The 14,998-nt window shown below is 38.5% G+C and overlaps 1 protein-coding gene across 1 annotated transcript in view; it reads left to right on the forward strand.

The window, feature by feature from the left end:
* Positions 1–14,998, forward strand: part of CSNK1G1 (casein kinase 1, gamma 1) — a 120,248-nt gene that overhangs the window by 67,615 nt on the left and 37,635 nt on the right. The window contains exons 4-9 of the mRNA XM_008578904.1: positions 4,374–4,525; positions 5,637–5,871; positions 10,731–10,816; positions 12,618–12,702; positions 12,978–13,126; positions 13,748–13,855. Of these exons, the coding sequence (XP_008577126.1) occupies positions 4,374–4,525; positions 5,637–5,871; positions 10,731–10,816; positions 12,618–12,702; positions 12,978–13,126; positions 13,748–13,855 (815 nt within the window). The remainder of the gene's footprint in view (positions 1–4,373; positions 4,526–5,636; positions 5,872–10,730; positions 10,817–12,617; positions 12,703–12,977; positions 13,127–13,747; positions 13,856–14,998) is intronic.

The following is a 14,998-nucleotide window of genomic DNA, read 5'->3' on the forward strand; positions in this document are numbered from 1 at the left end:
AAAAAAAAAAAAAAAAAAAAAAAAAAAAAAACTACCTTAGTTTTTAATATACCATAGATCATATAATTCAGTTCATATCTACCTTACCCAACTCTCCCACCCCATTCCTCGTAATTACTTAGAGGAAGTACCTTGTTTACCACATGTGTACAAGAGTGCTTTTCAAAGTTCTTGGAAAGATTCATATTATCTTTTAATTCTATTTTCCACAAACTTCTTGAAGTACCCTCATGTAGCTGGTGTTGGATTTAAGGCTTTGCCCTTACCCCCAGTCTTATTAAAGAATTCCACAGCATAACATTGACTATTAAAAATTTTTAAAGCAGTGGATTAGAGATAGCTCTGCAAAAGAAGAATGAAATATACAGGATTTTTCATTTAAGTGCAGTCCAGATGATAAATCATTACTGTGTGATAATCTCTGATGACTTTCTTAGTGAGCCTTTGTCTGTGTGTTTTACCACCAGTACTGTCCACTTTTGGGTAGTTGTGAGAAAAACCAGGCACAGAATAGAACTTGCATGGGTATCTTTCTGTACAGATCTAATAAATTACAACTACATCTCCTAAAGAGACTTTTATACCTAGCAGCACATTTTCTATAATACCTAAGACACTTTTAGATCTTTTTTTAAAAAGACAAATCTTTTAACTAGCCTTAAAATCATTCCTTTCAAAAGATCTAACTGGGGCCGGCCCGGTGGCGCACTGCTACAGTGCGCTGCTTGGGCGGCGCTCCCGCCAAGGGTTCGGATCCCACATACAGACCGGCCACTCACTGGCTGAGCAAGGTGTGGGAGCAGCACCGAGGGTTGCGATCCCGTTGCCGGTCCCGGTCCGGTACAGGCGCGACACTGAGGGTTGCGATCCGTTGCCGGTCACGTAAAAAGACAAAAAGGAAAAAAAAAAAAGGTCTAACTGTTCTGGTCTGAAAGAACTTCTGAAGAGACTGCTTTGTCAGTATTTTTGAGTCGTCTTGATATATTAGTCATAAAACAAAGCCATGGCCTTTATTTCTGCACTCTAGATGCTGCGTTTTCCAGCTGAGATTGCACATCAGAATCACTTGTGGAGCTATGTTTGCTTCTGCTCCTAGAAATTCTGTTCAGTAGGTATGAGGTGAAGTCACTGTATCTGTTTTGTTTTAAGTTTTAGAGATGTTTCTAATAGATACACTTCCAGCTGTGTAACACTACCAGCTTACATTTGAATTGATACCACATATATTTCATATAACGTGGAGGTGTTTCATTAATACTGGTTCTGTGGCTTTGCAAAGAGGAACCCAGAAAGTAGCTTGAAGGAAATCCTAGCCATAATCAGAATTTGGAATTAAAAAGGGACCTGTCTTAACCCCTCCTCTTTACAGAGGGAAAATGCTAACCCACAAAGGCGGAGGAATTTGTCAGATTTGGTAGCAGAAGTAAATATTAGATCCAGGACTCTGACTTGAGCTCTTTCTACACTATTATATTGGACCTAGTCCCTCTCCCAGAAGTGCTTCAAAACCACTCAGTGTTCTAGATGTTGTCTTGAGCATCCCAAAGCCTGCCAGGGCAATGTGAAGTCTCAGGGAAATTAATAAAGGCAACAATTGAACAAGCAGGAACTCCTCATTCTTTCAAGTTCCTAGGCAGAAGTTATGAGTGACCTTGTAGTTAGAAATTATAGATATTACCCAAAATTCCTTTGTGACTTCTTTGTAAACATGGAAACTTTTGGCAAGAGAGGCCTAGATTTGGTACTAAAGATTGTCAAGAACAAGAAGATCGGGGCCGGCCTGTGGCTCACTTGGGAGAATGTGGTGCTGATAACACCAAGGCCACAGGTTCAGATCCCATATAGGGATGGCCGGGTGCTCCCTAGGGGAGCGTGGTGCTGACAACACCAAGTCAAGGGTTAAGATCCCCTTACCGGTCATCTTAAAAAAAAAAACAAGAAGATCATTTGTCTCATTTAAACTCATCATTAAGTATTAACACCAAGTCAAGGGTTAAGATCCCCTTACCGGTCATCTTTAAAAAAAAAAAAAAACAAGAAGATCATTTGTCTCATTTAAACTCATCATTAAGTACTGGCAGCAAGTCTAGGAAATTATGCCAGTATTATAATTCTAAGCAGGCCTGACTTTTAGCTTGTACTTTAGAAAGAAGATATTGTGCCCAGATTTACAGTTTAACCAACTAAGGGGATAATATGTTTATTAATTAGGACTAGATTTGGATGTTTAAAAGAAATCCAAATAACAGTAGCTCTGTCAAGGTAAAGATTGATTTTTCTTTTGTATTAAAAAAGTACAGAGGGAAGGGAAGTCCAAAATTGGTGTGTCTACTCCACAGCCGTTAAGGACTCAGGTTCTTCTCTTTTTTTGCTTCATCTCTTCTTGGCACTATCTTACACTGTCAAGGTGTCTGGTGATTCTAGATGGCTCCTGGACCTTCAAAGGGTCATAACTCCCACTGAAGTCAATTCCCTTGAAAGAACTTTCTAGAACCACCTCAGCAAATGATTTCTGCTTCCATCTGATTGGTCATTCCTATTATCAAGGGAAGCTGGAAAGTTATAACTGGGCAAGTTGCTATTTGCAGCAATTAGAAGTTCTGTTATTAAAGAAGGGCAGAATGGATATTGGGCAGGTAACCAACAGACTGCCACAACCTGCTTTGGAGAATATAATATTTACATTAGGAAAATAAAATTTTAGTGGCATCATAACTATTATATAGGACATAAATTAAAAAGATCCCCAAACTGCATCTACCATGTGTCTGATTAATAATAGCAATAAATCTCTAAGGTAGAGTTTTCTGCTTTGGATTTCTCAGCAGGACTCGTTGGTAACAGCTGTTACGTTTTATATATGTTAAATAGATTGAAAAATTAGTTATTCAAAACAACAGGGAAAGCAACCACTTCAAATTAAGTCCTGTTTCCTTTTGGAAATAGGGAAAATCAAAACAACCACAAAAACAATTCAATGGATATTTATTGAGCTAGCAAAATCAAAGTATACTGTATTAGATGATACAAATTAAAAGAAAATACTTAAGCTGTATAGTATTTAAGTGGAACAAGATAGACTAGTGCAATATGTGAAATAGTTAAATATACACATCATAGCAATGAATCACGTTAACTCCAGATATATAAGACCTGCCCTGGAGAGAAGGATGTATTAGAAGTATATCACCTCTGCTTATATCCTACCCGTACAAATGAAAAGGGAATGGGAAGATGGAGAGAATTTTGTTGTCTGAAAAACTTGGAGGCAGGGCCAACTGGTTAGCTCAGTTGGTTAGAGCGAAGCCTTTTAACACCAAGGTCGTGGATTTGGATCCTGATACTGGCCAGCCACCAAAAAACAAAAATAAAAAACTTGGAGGCAGAAGTAAACATTAATCCATAACACATACAACTGTCTGCATACACATGGTATACATAAATGTGTAAGATGGAAATGTCTCTGTTCTATGAGACCGGATAACAAAACAATGTTCTATAGTCTCAGTATCCACTGGCATATTTACTAAATGCTTCATATTTACAATGCACTTTAAGGAGGAAATTTATTTACACATTGCCACTTAGCTTTTTACAGCTGTGAATTTCAAATCTAGGGAAAACCCAGCCTTGTATGTAGCTAAGTGTCTGTTGACTTTTCTCCCGCTGATAGAAAACAGAAAACTACAGACTCCCCATGAGAAGAGAGTCAGTTGTGCTGGCCTGGGGCCAAGCTACCTATACCCCCTGTGACCTCTCTCCTTCAATCTGAATTCTCCATAGGACAGCAGTTGCAAACAGCTCCATATTCCCCATGAGAAGAGAGTCAGTTGTGCTGGCCTGGGGCCAAGCTACCTATACCCCCTGTGACTTCTCTCCTTCAATCTGAATTCTCCATAGGACAGCAGTTGCAAACAGCTCCATATTGGCTTTGACAGTAAGCATAGGGAGTGCTAATGAAACCAGCTAATGCAACAAAGTCTGTTAGCCTGGTCTTTGAGCTCAGTGAGCCATCCTTTGAACCTTTTATGATACTGTACTTTCGGGCATTCTTTGGGAAGAATAGCTTACGCTCTGATCCACTAATGGATCAGGGACCATTCTCTGTCTTTTATAGTAGTGAAAATACCTTTCGCACTCTTGTATTAAATAACTGCTTATTTGAACATATTATGCAATGACTTAGGCTTTCCCACCCATTATTAGTTCCCATTGAATCTGTTGTGCTCAGTTTAAGTTTTCCAGTAGGGACTATGAAAGGAAATGGAAATCTTACAAATTGCACTTTATGTTATACTCAATGCTTATGCAGTTGTCTCATATTTTGGTTTTTGTGTCTCCTACTCTGTACCCCATTTCCTCTCTGTTTTCAGGTGAAGGTCTCCCACAGGTGTATTACTTTGGACCATGTGGGAAATACAATGCTATGGTGTTGGAACTCCTTGGCCCTAGTTTGGAAGACTTGTTTGACCTCTGTGACCGAACATTCACTTTGAAGACGGTATTAATGATAGCTATCCAGTTGGTAAGTTGGCATTGCTCTTCTGGGAGAGGATAGGCCAGTCCCCGAGCCACATCCTTATGGGCCTTTTGGTGATTTACTAGCTATAGTGACATCCATTGAATTAGTACTGACAGGCTTGATGGCATTCTAGGAAGCTGGCTGGGGCAAAAATGGTTAATAACTTAGAGAAGTCACACTACATCTACAGTTTGCTCTATTTTAAGAATTTGCACCTTGGAGCAATACCCTGCCCTTAACTGAAATGGAAGCATATAATTTAGACTGGAGAGAAAGAGGATGATTAGGTGGAGTTGTACAAATGGCAAGTAATTTCTTCAGTGTTTTATTTATAGGTTTGAAACACATAACTGTAAAGTTCTGTCATGTCCTCCCTCTCTCCTCACTGTTGGATCCAAGAAAAGATTGCAGATATAATCCACTGCACTAACACTCAGATTCAGAAGTTGTGTAACCAAGAACTTGCCTTAGTTCTCTGGCCTCCAGTTCTTACAGAGACTAATAAAGGCTGAAGAGGCAATTCTTGCAGCTGCTACCAAGTTACACACCAGTACCAGCTTAAGGAGCAGCTGCGACAGTTCCTTGGAGAAGTTTGTCAGGCACTCAGGGGAAGGATACAAATAAATATTTATTTGTTTGAAATGGTGATAGTCTCACCTACTGTCCAGTAAAAATTTGGAAATGTTAGAAAATTGCCTTTGACTTTCAAGTCCAAAATTCAAATGTCTGAGCTTCTCTTTTTATACTAAATAAGGAGAAAAGCTTTGTAGATAAAAATATTTAATGAAATTTGAAATAACTTTATCACCGTTATTTTGGGTTATATTTACTTTAACATAAAAACTGCAGTCCTGTCTCTGCTGCTAGCTAGCTATGTGATAGCAGGCAGTATTAACTTCTCTGGGCCTCACTTCCTTTACTTCTACAACAGTGAGAGCTGGGTTGGGGAGTTTTGTCCAACTGAGAGTAGGGAGATGTGGACAGGAGGTGAATGTGGCAGTAGCACCTGTCTTAAAAGCCACTGACAGTCTGGTATCTTACCTAGGAATTCTTTTCTGTTAAAGCTTACTTTCTGAAGTAGCACAGAATATTTTCGTCATTTTTTTTCTTTTAGCTTTCTCGAATGGAGTATGTGCACTCAAAGAATCTCATTTACCGAGATGTCAAGCCAGAGAACTTCCTGATTGGCCGACAAGGCAATAAGAAAGAGCACGTTATACACATTATAGACTTTGGACTGGCCAAGGAATACATTGACCCCGAAACCAAAAAACACATACCTTATAGGGAGCACAAGAGTTTAACTGGAACTGCAAGATATATGTCCATCAACACGCATCTTGGCAAAGGTTTGTTTATTCTCTGCTCCCTAAAAGGGGGAGATCTTTAGAACAACTTTTTATTTCAATAACACTTCTATCCCCATTGTGCATTATAACTTGTGGTTCTTATTGCTTCACAAGGTAAGTGATTTTCAAACTTGAGAAGTTGAGATGTTAAGTTAATGACTCTCCTAAGTATCCTATGGACTACTTACGGGTTTTTTTTTTAATTTTTATTTTTTTTATTGATACATGATAGTACATATCTGTGGGTACAGCATATGGATTCTTAATTATTTATGTTTCCAAATGCTTAGTTTCTGAGCAGTATGAGTACTTGAGTTATTATAAAAAGATGATAGCATTTTAGTGAGTTTAGTAATGAGTTTGGTATTTTGTATATATGACCCTGTATATGACAGTCCTGAAAAGGAGATAAGGCTGCTGTGTGTGTTGCGGAAGGGTGTTTCACTAAAATATGGACTAAGCTTCTGTTCATTGTGCTTAGTTCTGTGCATAATTCTTTAAGAAAGAGCTTATGTCTTATTCAGTGAAAATATTTTTGCTTTACCATGAGTCTTGCATTTTATTTAGGATAAACAGTCTGCACAAATATTGCTAAAAGCTCTAATCAAGACAGAATACTTATTTGTTAGAGGAACTAGCCCAAGGGGGAGTATTTCTGAGAGAAGTCTAAGGAACAAAGGAGAGGCCAAGCAGGCAGAGACTTGAGACCCTTATCCTCTCCAAAAAAAGCTTCCCTTATCTCTTTTATATATTGGGCTTCCATTTGAAAAGAAGGGTCCTAGGATATTGAAAAAATATGTTTGAAAATCAACATCCTAGAGAGTAGACATGTAAACAGAATATTATCAGGTTCCATACTCCTAGACATAGCTAATTATATAAGGTTTTAAAATGTTAATGAACTGTTATACACTAGTAAGTATTTTAAAGAATTAATGTAATATTGCCTAAGTTGCCTCATTGAGTAAACTACACAGGTATTTAAATGAGGATTCTAGTGATATCTTCTGGTGAAGATAGTGAATTACAAAGTAGTGTGATACAACTTGAGTTGAAATCATGAATGCTGTCAGGATTTTTCAAGAACCACATGGAAATCCTCATTTAACCAAATGTGATACTTTAAAATTAAACTAGAAGGTCCTCTGTCACTTACTATCAGTGTCATCTGGACAAATTACTTAATCTCCCTGAAATTTATCTGTAAAATGAGGGTAATACTTCACAAGGATATTTTGAGGATTGAATTGATAATATATGTAAAAATGCCACACCTAACACAGGTCTCATGCACAGTGCTTAATATCCCCTTCTTCCTTCGTCATGACATATAATCTTCCTTTTTACAAGGAGACAAATTGTATCTTAAATAGTAAACTTACGGTTATTTTGTGTAGCTAACAAACTCTGGAAGTTGTCCTGATGCCTGCTTCCTGGGTTTGGCAGTTCGTGTACTGATTTTATTATTGTTGTCAGGAAAGGCGAGTACAGACAAGGGATGGGTATCCATGTTATGTTTGTGTAAGATACAATGTAATGGTTTAGAAAAAGGGATGCAAATCCTTGGCTCTTTTCACTTAATAGCTATGTGATTTTGGTCCTGTAACCTTCCTCCCTCAGCCTTAATTATATAATCTGTAAAATGGGTATGATAATAGAACCTGTAACGTAGAGTCTATGGGATAATATATATAAAGTGTTTAGCATAGTCCCTGATAATAGTAAGTTTACTCCATGTGGTAGTTATATTTATTATTTATTTAGTACAATATGTTTTAAGTATCTACTGTGCATCAGACTAGGTTCTTTCATCTTTTGATGTATTGCCATTCTGCTGGAGTTTTGAGTTTATCTTCAGACTTGGGCCTCTGAGTTCCAGAGTTTTTCAGGTCAGATCCAACCTGTCACCATATTTTGTTCTCACCACATTACAGAGAATACGTAATGGTTGTCACTGCCCTTTAAACTCTCCTGGATCTCAAACCAGAGAGGTTTTCATAGGAACTCTGTGCTATTGTTTTCAAATTTATTACATCCTTTGTGTTGTAATGAAGAAAAAAAGACTGGGAAGTATATCTCCAAATGCCTTGGAGAGAATTGCCCATTAATTTTGTGAGGAAGGAGAACAAGAGAAAAAGCTTCCTAAACCTGACATTACCTTCCCAGTAATTAAGCCCTCGTTGAGACAGCCCAATTTGTATTATTTAATGGTTGAAATTAGGGTGAGAACACTGGCTTACATTGCCCCTTTCCATCAGCAAATCAGGGATGAGGTGCATGTAAACCAAGCACATATTTCTGATAGATTGAAAGCAGGCTTTTATGGTGTTGAAGAATATTGTGTCCTCCTGGTCTTACTGGTATTGAAACCTTTCTTCTTTGAAAATGAAAATATTCTGCATGAAAAAGTGAGGGCATGTGGAAGTAATGAATTGAACAAGTGTGGAGTGTTCAATGAAGTACAGAAATAGAACATGCTTTGGTTTTTACTGTTATTTTGTTCTTGAAAGGCTCTAATGACTTAAATTATCACGGATTATTTTAAAATTTTAGTGCTGGAAAATGACTTCACATTTTCAGTCTGCCACTTCTCAGTCTACCACTTTATTTTCAGATGCGGAATCTGAGGCCCAAAGTAGTGACTTGGCCATACTTCACTAGATTACGTGAATGGAAAGGATGACCCAAGACCTGATTTAGGAAACATTGTTTTGCCTATTTTCCCATATTTCACAGCTTTTTTTTTTATGTAATAAAGTTACTTTATTACTTCTTCCAGTGAGTTTAAATTTTTTTTTATGTCGCTGTGCTCTGAAGAGAAATTTTTTTTTTCTGTAGGCCTGATCAGTGTTGAAAATATGGAAAGTTTCGCCCTCTAGTGCTCAACTAACTAAAATTCAGCTGTTTGGTGAATATTTTATTACCAAGGGGGCCTCCTGTTAGAGGAAGTGAATATAAAAATGGAGAGGCTATGTGTAGGTGTCATATGGTATGTGAAACTGCAGAGTGGTTTCTCTATCTGCCCTGCTTTGTGGTAGGCCTCAACTCACCCTGCTGGTTCTTTCTGTTTTTCATTTGTGCATCTTTAGTTTCTGTTAACAAACTGGTTTTTGTCTAATTGCTTTTTGCTTTCAATTATATACAGTATTTTATTGCAAACTTCAGACAAGCCATGTAGACAAAAGTTTCTGATGGTCTTGCTGTTTGATTTCATTCTTTTTTCTTTTTTTTTGTGACTGGCGGCACCGCGCTCAGCCAGTGAGTGCACCGGCCATCCCTATATAGGATCCAAACCCGCGACAGGAGCGCCGCTGCGCTCCCAGCGCCGCACTCTCCTGAGTGCGCCATGGGGTCGGCCCTGATTTCATTCTTTTAAAGATGACTCCAACTGAGGTACACCAACTCAGTTTTATGCTTTACTTATCTCTCTGTCAGGGTGCCTCTCCCACCCATTATTGATCACCTTTTCAAAAACCTCCTTCAAACCACTATTTAGAAATTTGCCTTTTCTTTCTTCATCTACCCTGGAAAGTACCATTCATTCTTTTTTTTTTTTTTTTCCTTTTTGTCTTTTTTCGTGACCGGCAACGGATCGCAACCCTCAGTGTCGCACCCGTACTGGACTGGGACCGGCAACGGGATCGCAACCCTCGGTGTTGTGCCCGCACCTTGCTCAGCCAGTGAGCGGCTGGTCTGTATGTGGGATCCGAACCCTCGGCGGGAGCGCCGCCGCGCTCCCAAGCAGCGCACTGTAGCAGTGCGCCACCGGGCCGGCCCCCATTCATTCTTTTTTGTTCAAATTGCCTATAATTCGAGGCAGCAGTTAAATATGTTGCCTTTCTGAATTTTGAGTTAGGTAAGTGGCTGCCTCCCTGGCTCCCTTGGGTTTTATTTTTTGCAAAAAGAAATTACAGGTTGAAGGTAGACTCTTAGTCTTGCTTCTGCAGTTTTGTTTGATAAAATCCTAAACTTGATATTTGTGGGGGAGAACCTACATAAAATGTCTGAGATGAATCATAATTGGCAAATTAGAAATGGAGACATTACTACTTGTATTCAGTCTGACCACCAAAGAACATATAGATGTCTTCTGAAATGAAGTTGTGGTTTTTTAAATGAACTATTCTGCAGTTCTTTACCATCTTAATCTTCCCACTTAAAAGTTAAGAAAAACCCAGCAACTTGTTTTAGGTAATGTAAATTCCCACAGTGCAAGGACTCTGTTTTATGTGCCCATAGAGGGCACCTTAGTAATACATTTTATAATTTTCTTAAGGTGGTTATGCGACAAGGCACAAATGGAATGGGAGTCAAGATATTATGTGTTGATGTTCTCTTATATGAAACTGAATTTTAAGTGTTAATTATAATGATGAATAAAAAGCACTAAGCATATATGCTAGGCATTCTGCAGCTTGCATCCTTGCAGGCCTAGCCAGAATGGACTGTTTTAACAGCTTTGGCTGCTTAATCTGCTGCTTACTTTCCCTGGTGTAACTGAAGGGTAATTGTAGTCCATATACTGGAAATAGTATTTCATTTAAATTATTTCACTTTCAGGAAGATTGCCAGCATTGAGTAAGGGGTGGTTACTCACTGTTTAGTGATTTGGACTTGGCTTTCATTTAGGGTTTGCTCTTTTCACTTGATATTTACTTGCTAGCAACTTATCTAGACAAAGGAAGGTACATATTGTTTTTTGGTTTTGACCTAAAATACTATCCCTGATTTAGATATACACATATTTAGTAAGCAGAGCCTTTCCAGGGAAGAAGGGTTTCTGAAGGGATTACTTGGTTTTTAACCCCTTTCTGCTTTAATAATTGCAAACATAATGTGTGATCTGTCTTCCCTTTTAGAGCAAAGCCGGCGAGATGATTTGGAAGCTCTAGGCCATATGTTCATGTATTTCCTTCGAGGCAGCTTACCCTGGCAAGGACTCAAGGTATCCTTGAAAGCACTTAGTAGAGTGCTTTGTTTCAATGCTCAGTTGTTAACGAAGGAGCTGCTGGTTTGATGTTTTCTAAGAAGCACAAAATGGAAAGATTGGCTACAGAGATGAGAAGCATGGATATTATTAGTCTACATTGTAAATGTTCGCTTGGATTTTGGGAGCTCTGTTTTATTTACATTTGTCTTCTTCCCTTTCTTAATCTTTCCTTTTTTGTTTTTGGGTGTTCCATAATCTTTTCCCTCATTCCCTCCCAGCCTTGGCTGTGCTGTTTTTCTCTCTGTGTCAGTATTCCTCCTTCACTACCATTATGTAGCAGGAGAAGTGTTCCCAGTGTGTTGGGGAATTTCTAGAACACATTGATGACAGCAGCTGCTGCACATTTTACCGGAAAGGCCAGCAGTGTGAGCCCTTAAGGGGAATTGGAAAGTATTTGTTCATCCTATGTAGGCTAAGGGCCCACCTGAACAGAAATGAAAACCCAGATTTAACAATGCTGTACAAGTATATTATTGAATAATTGCCTATTCACACAACAGCCATTCCTTGCAAAACATGTACCATTTAAATAACCTTCTTTAGGTAGGTGTCAGTATAGTGCCTACATGTAAGAATTAACTGTTAATTATTATAATTATAAGCATTATAATTACTTTGTGCCTCTGGCTGTTAGACTAGGAATTGGTGAGTTTCTGACCCATTTTAAGTCTCATTAGAGAGTTAAATGTGAGACATATTTTTTAATTGTAATTTATTTCAACATGTTAGTGTAGAAGTAAACTTAATCTGCAGCTTGGGCTTCTCCTACAACCTCTCTCTCCAGAAGGGGAGAATAATTCATTTATCTGTGATTTCTAGGACCTTGTCCTAAAAAGTAAGGCTTCTACCCATTCCCTTTGAGAAGACTTTATTTCTTCTTCCTTAAATTTCTCTCCTCACATCTCTTTGTGGTCTTCTCCTATTTATATACATCTTCTCATTGATGTTGACAACTTTCAAATAGAGTTTCACATCCTCCTTGCTCATTATATAGCCAAACAATTAATAGCATCAGTGTATTATTAATTGCTTGAAACTCTCGTAGTCCATGAATAATTATGGTAGTAGTTGTAGACCTAAAATTTCTTTAACTTACTTCAGAACATTATTGCTGAAGTACAGCAAGCCAGGTAAGCCTGACAGGAATCCCTTGAGAGCCCACCGTTAGTCCAAGTTCCAGAAGCTTTCTGTCTACATTCCTGAGTATACCAGACTTGGGCTGCTTTGAGCCACTGACATACACCAAACCTGTCTGTTAGCCTGGCCTATACCATAGATGACTTTTTTCCCTCTGGAAGCATATTGTTGAAAGGCATATTTTCACTTCTTGTTCTTTTACTATTCAGTTTCTCAATTTATATATAGTAGAACCATCTATTTATTTCCTCTACTTGAATTAGCAATATTTTAAAACTTATCTTAGAGCTAATCCAAGAGGGAGAAGGCTGAACCACTATTGAACTCTAGTGACCATGGGAGATTTTCTTATGCAAGCCACTTACCTCATATTTGTTGGTGTTTAGCTAGACTACTAAAAATAATTGCAAGTAAAACTTTCCAGAACACAGTAGATGTTTGCACATATCTTAATACATCATCTCTACTACACTTCTTATTTGTTAGTGTTAGAGAAAAGAAGTTGAAACTAACAAATCCTGCCAATTTGAATGAAACAGCCATTGTGTCCGAAAACATATTGAACCTCCTATACTTAGCACTCTTTCCAAATAACTTTCTTTCTTTACTCTCTCTACAGGCTGATACGTTAAAAGAGAGATATCAAAAAATTGGTGACACCAAAAGGAATACTCCCATTGAAGCTCTCTGTGAGAACTTTCCAGGTAGGATGTTAAAAGGCCACTCCAGCCAGCGTGACTGAAGCTTTGAAGTAGGTGGAGTCCGTGAGTTGGTATCTCTAGATAAGGGTGGTGACCAGCTAATTTACATTTCCTCTTACTGTTTTTCAGACCAAGGTAGGTTTTATCACTTTTATTTGGTTCATAAAGAAAACACCAGTGTCACATAGTCTGTAGAAATATCCCTCGTGTTGTTCAGAGCTTCCTCCCATGGGAAACATTCAGCTAATGGGCATGGCCTTTCACCTCTTTCCTAACAGAGGAGATGGCAACCTACCTTCGATATGTCAGGCGATTAGACTTCTTTGAAAAACCTGACTATGAGTATTTACGGACCCTCTTTACAGACCTCTTTGAAAGGAAGGGCTACACCTTTGACTACGCCTACGATTGGGTTGGAAGACCTATTGTGAGTATTCTCTATTTACCTCATCACCTCCTTTCTCAGACTAGTACTTCCTCACTCCTTTGCCAGTCTTACTGCTTAAATCTTTAGAAAAAAACATTCCTTTGATAGTCAACCTTACATTTACCAACCTTTTCATGGTGATGCCATAAGTTGCTCACTTGAGATAGGAGGTAGGAGTTATATTACATTTTTAAGATTATAACATGTCCTAAAATATGAGAATTTAAGCCAGTTTTTTAGAAGAAGTTTCATTTGAATGATTCAGAAGTTGGTGCTATGTATGCTGTTAAGGTACTTGACTTCTGTAGGAGTGGAACTCAGCACCATAGGGAACCTTTGGATTTGCTGTTCTGGCCACAGGTCCACAGGGCCAGAGAATATGCTAATAGATATCATTATAGGTTGTTTTTTTATTTTCAAAGGTAAGCTACTCTGCAGTGAATTGCTGAGGACCAGGCTGCCTCCCTTTTGCAGATGAGCAAATTAAGAAGACTTGAAATTGCTTGTGGAAGCTGAAAATGATTACTCCTTCTCTATTAGAATTAGAATGATGCTGTCCCTTACATGAGGTATCAACTTGGACCAGTTTTCCTTATTTGACTTTTCGTTTCGTTTTTCCAGCCTACTCCAGTAGGGTCAGTTCATGTAGATTCTGGTACATCTGCAATAACTCGAGAAAGCCACACACACCGGGATCGGCCATCACAACAGCAGCCTCTTCGAAATCAGGTATATATTGATCCTTCATTCTTTCAGACATTCCCCTTCTTCGTGGCTAATTAAAATCCAAATTCTCCAGCTTCTCAGCTTCAGTGTATCTACTGAAATTAAAGACAAAAGACTTGCCATTTCTCACTGGTATGGTATGAGAGACATTCTAGCAACTGTCAGGGTGTGTATAATTGCACTGAGATGTGGCCGGATGCCTTATATGAAGGATTTGGACTAAAGAATCTGGGCCTGTCAGAGTTTGTTGGCTGCAGGGGAAACTGGCTATGAGTTAGGATGTGAGGCAGTCTGACACAGACCTGAAGGACCTGCTGGATGTGCAGGATGTACCAGGTATCCCACTTTGGGTTTCGTGTACAGTTCAGTCTGTAGCTGTTGCCAATTCTGGTTTTTCATTGCTGGATAAGAAAGGTGGGTAATTTGGACTTAGAGCTGACCTGAGCATGAACCAAAACCTCCATACCACCTCTTATCCTCATGTGCAGGTTAATTCTAGAGCTAGCCAAAATCTGAGATGGACCTGCAGTGAAAACTCAGGTTTGCTTTAGGCCACTCCAGAGAAGGCCATGTCATTTGTTCTTCAGTTTTCATTGTTTGAGCAGCTAGTAATCTACATGAGGGACTTCTTTCAGCCTAAAGATAGAAGAGGCAAACACACACAAAAAAATCAACATTTTTTAATTTTTTAACATTTAACATTTTTAAAAAGGGCTAACTGGGAAGTAAATATGACAGGGGATTTTTATCTTTATTCCTATATATTGCTAAAAGAAAAATGGAGACCAGTAGATAAATAAAGAATAATAGGTCTGGCCAGTTAGCTCAGTTGGTTAGAGTGCAGTGTTGATAACACCAAGAAAAGGGGTTCAGATTCCCCATACCAGCCAGCCGCCAAAAAATATATAAATAAAAAGAATAATAAACTATATATTTTTAAATCATTATCACATATCAAATTAGCTTGTTCTCCTTCCTCCTGACCTTACTTTTTAATATTAATAGACATTTTTAGAAGAACATGCAAAAACACATATCATCTCATAGATGCACATGTGCAAGTACATAGGTTAAGAACAGTATATACAGGGCTTTTGAAGATGGCGTCGGGTCTGAGCGGCCGCGCCAGGAGACAGCGCGATCCTG

This window comes from Galeopterus variegatus, unplaced genomic scaffold (genome assembly GCF_000696425.1).
Source record: "Galeopterus variegatus unplaced genomic scaffold, G_variegatus-3.0.2 Scaffold1780, whole genome shotgun sequence".
In the NCBI taxonomy this organism is placed as follows: Eukaryota; Metazoa; Chordata; class Mammalia; order Dermoptera; family Cynocephalidae; genus Galeopterus; species Galeopterus variegatus.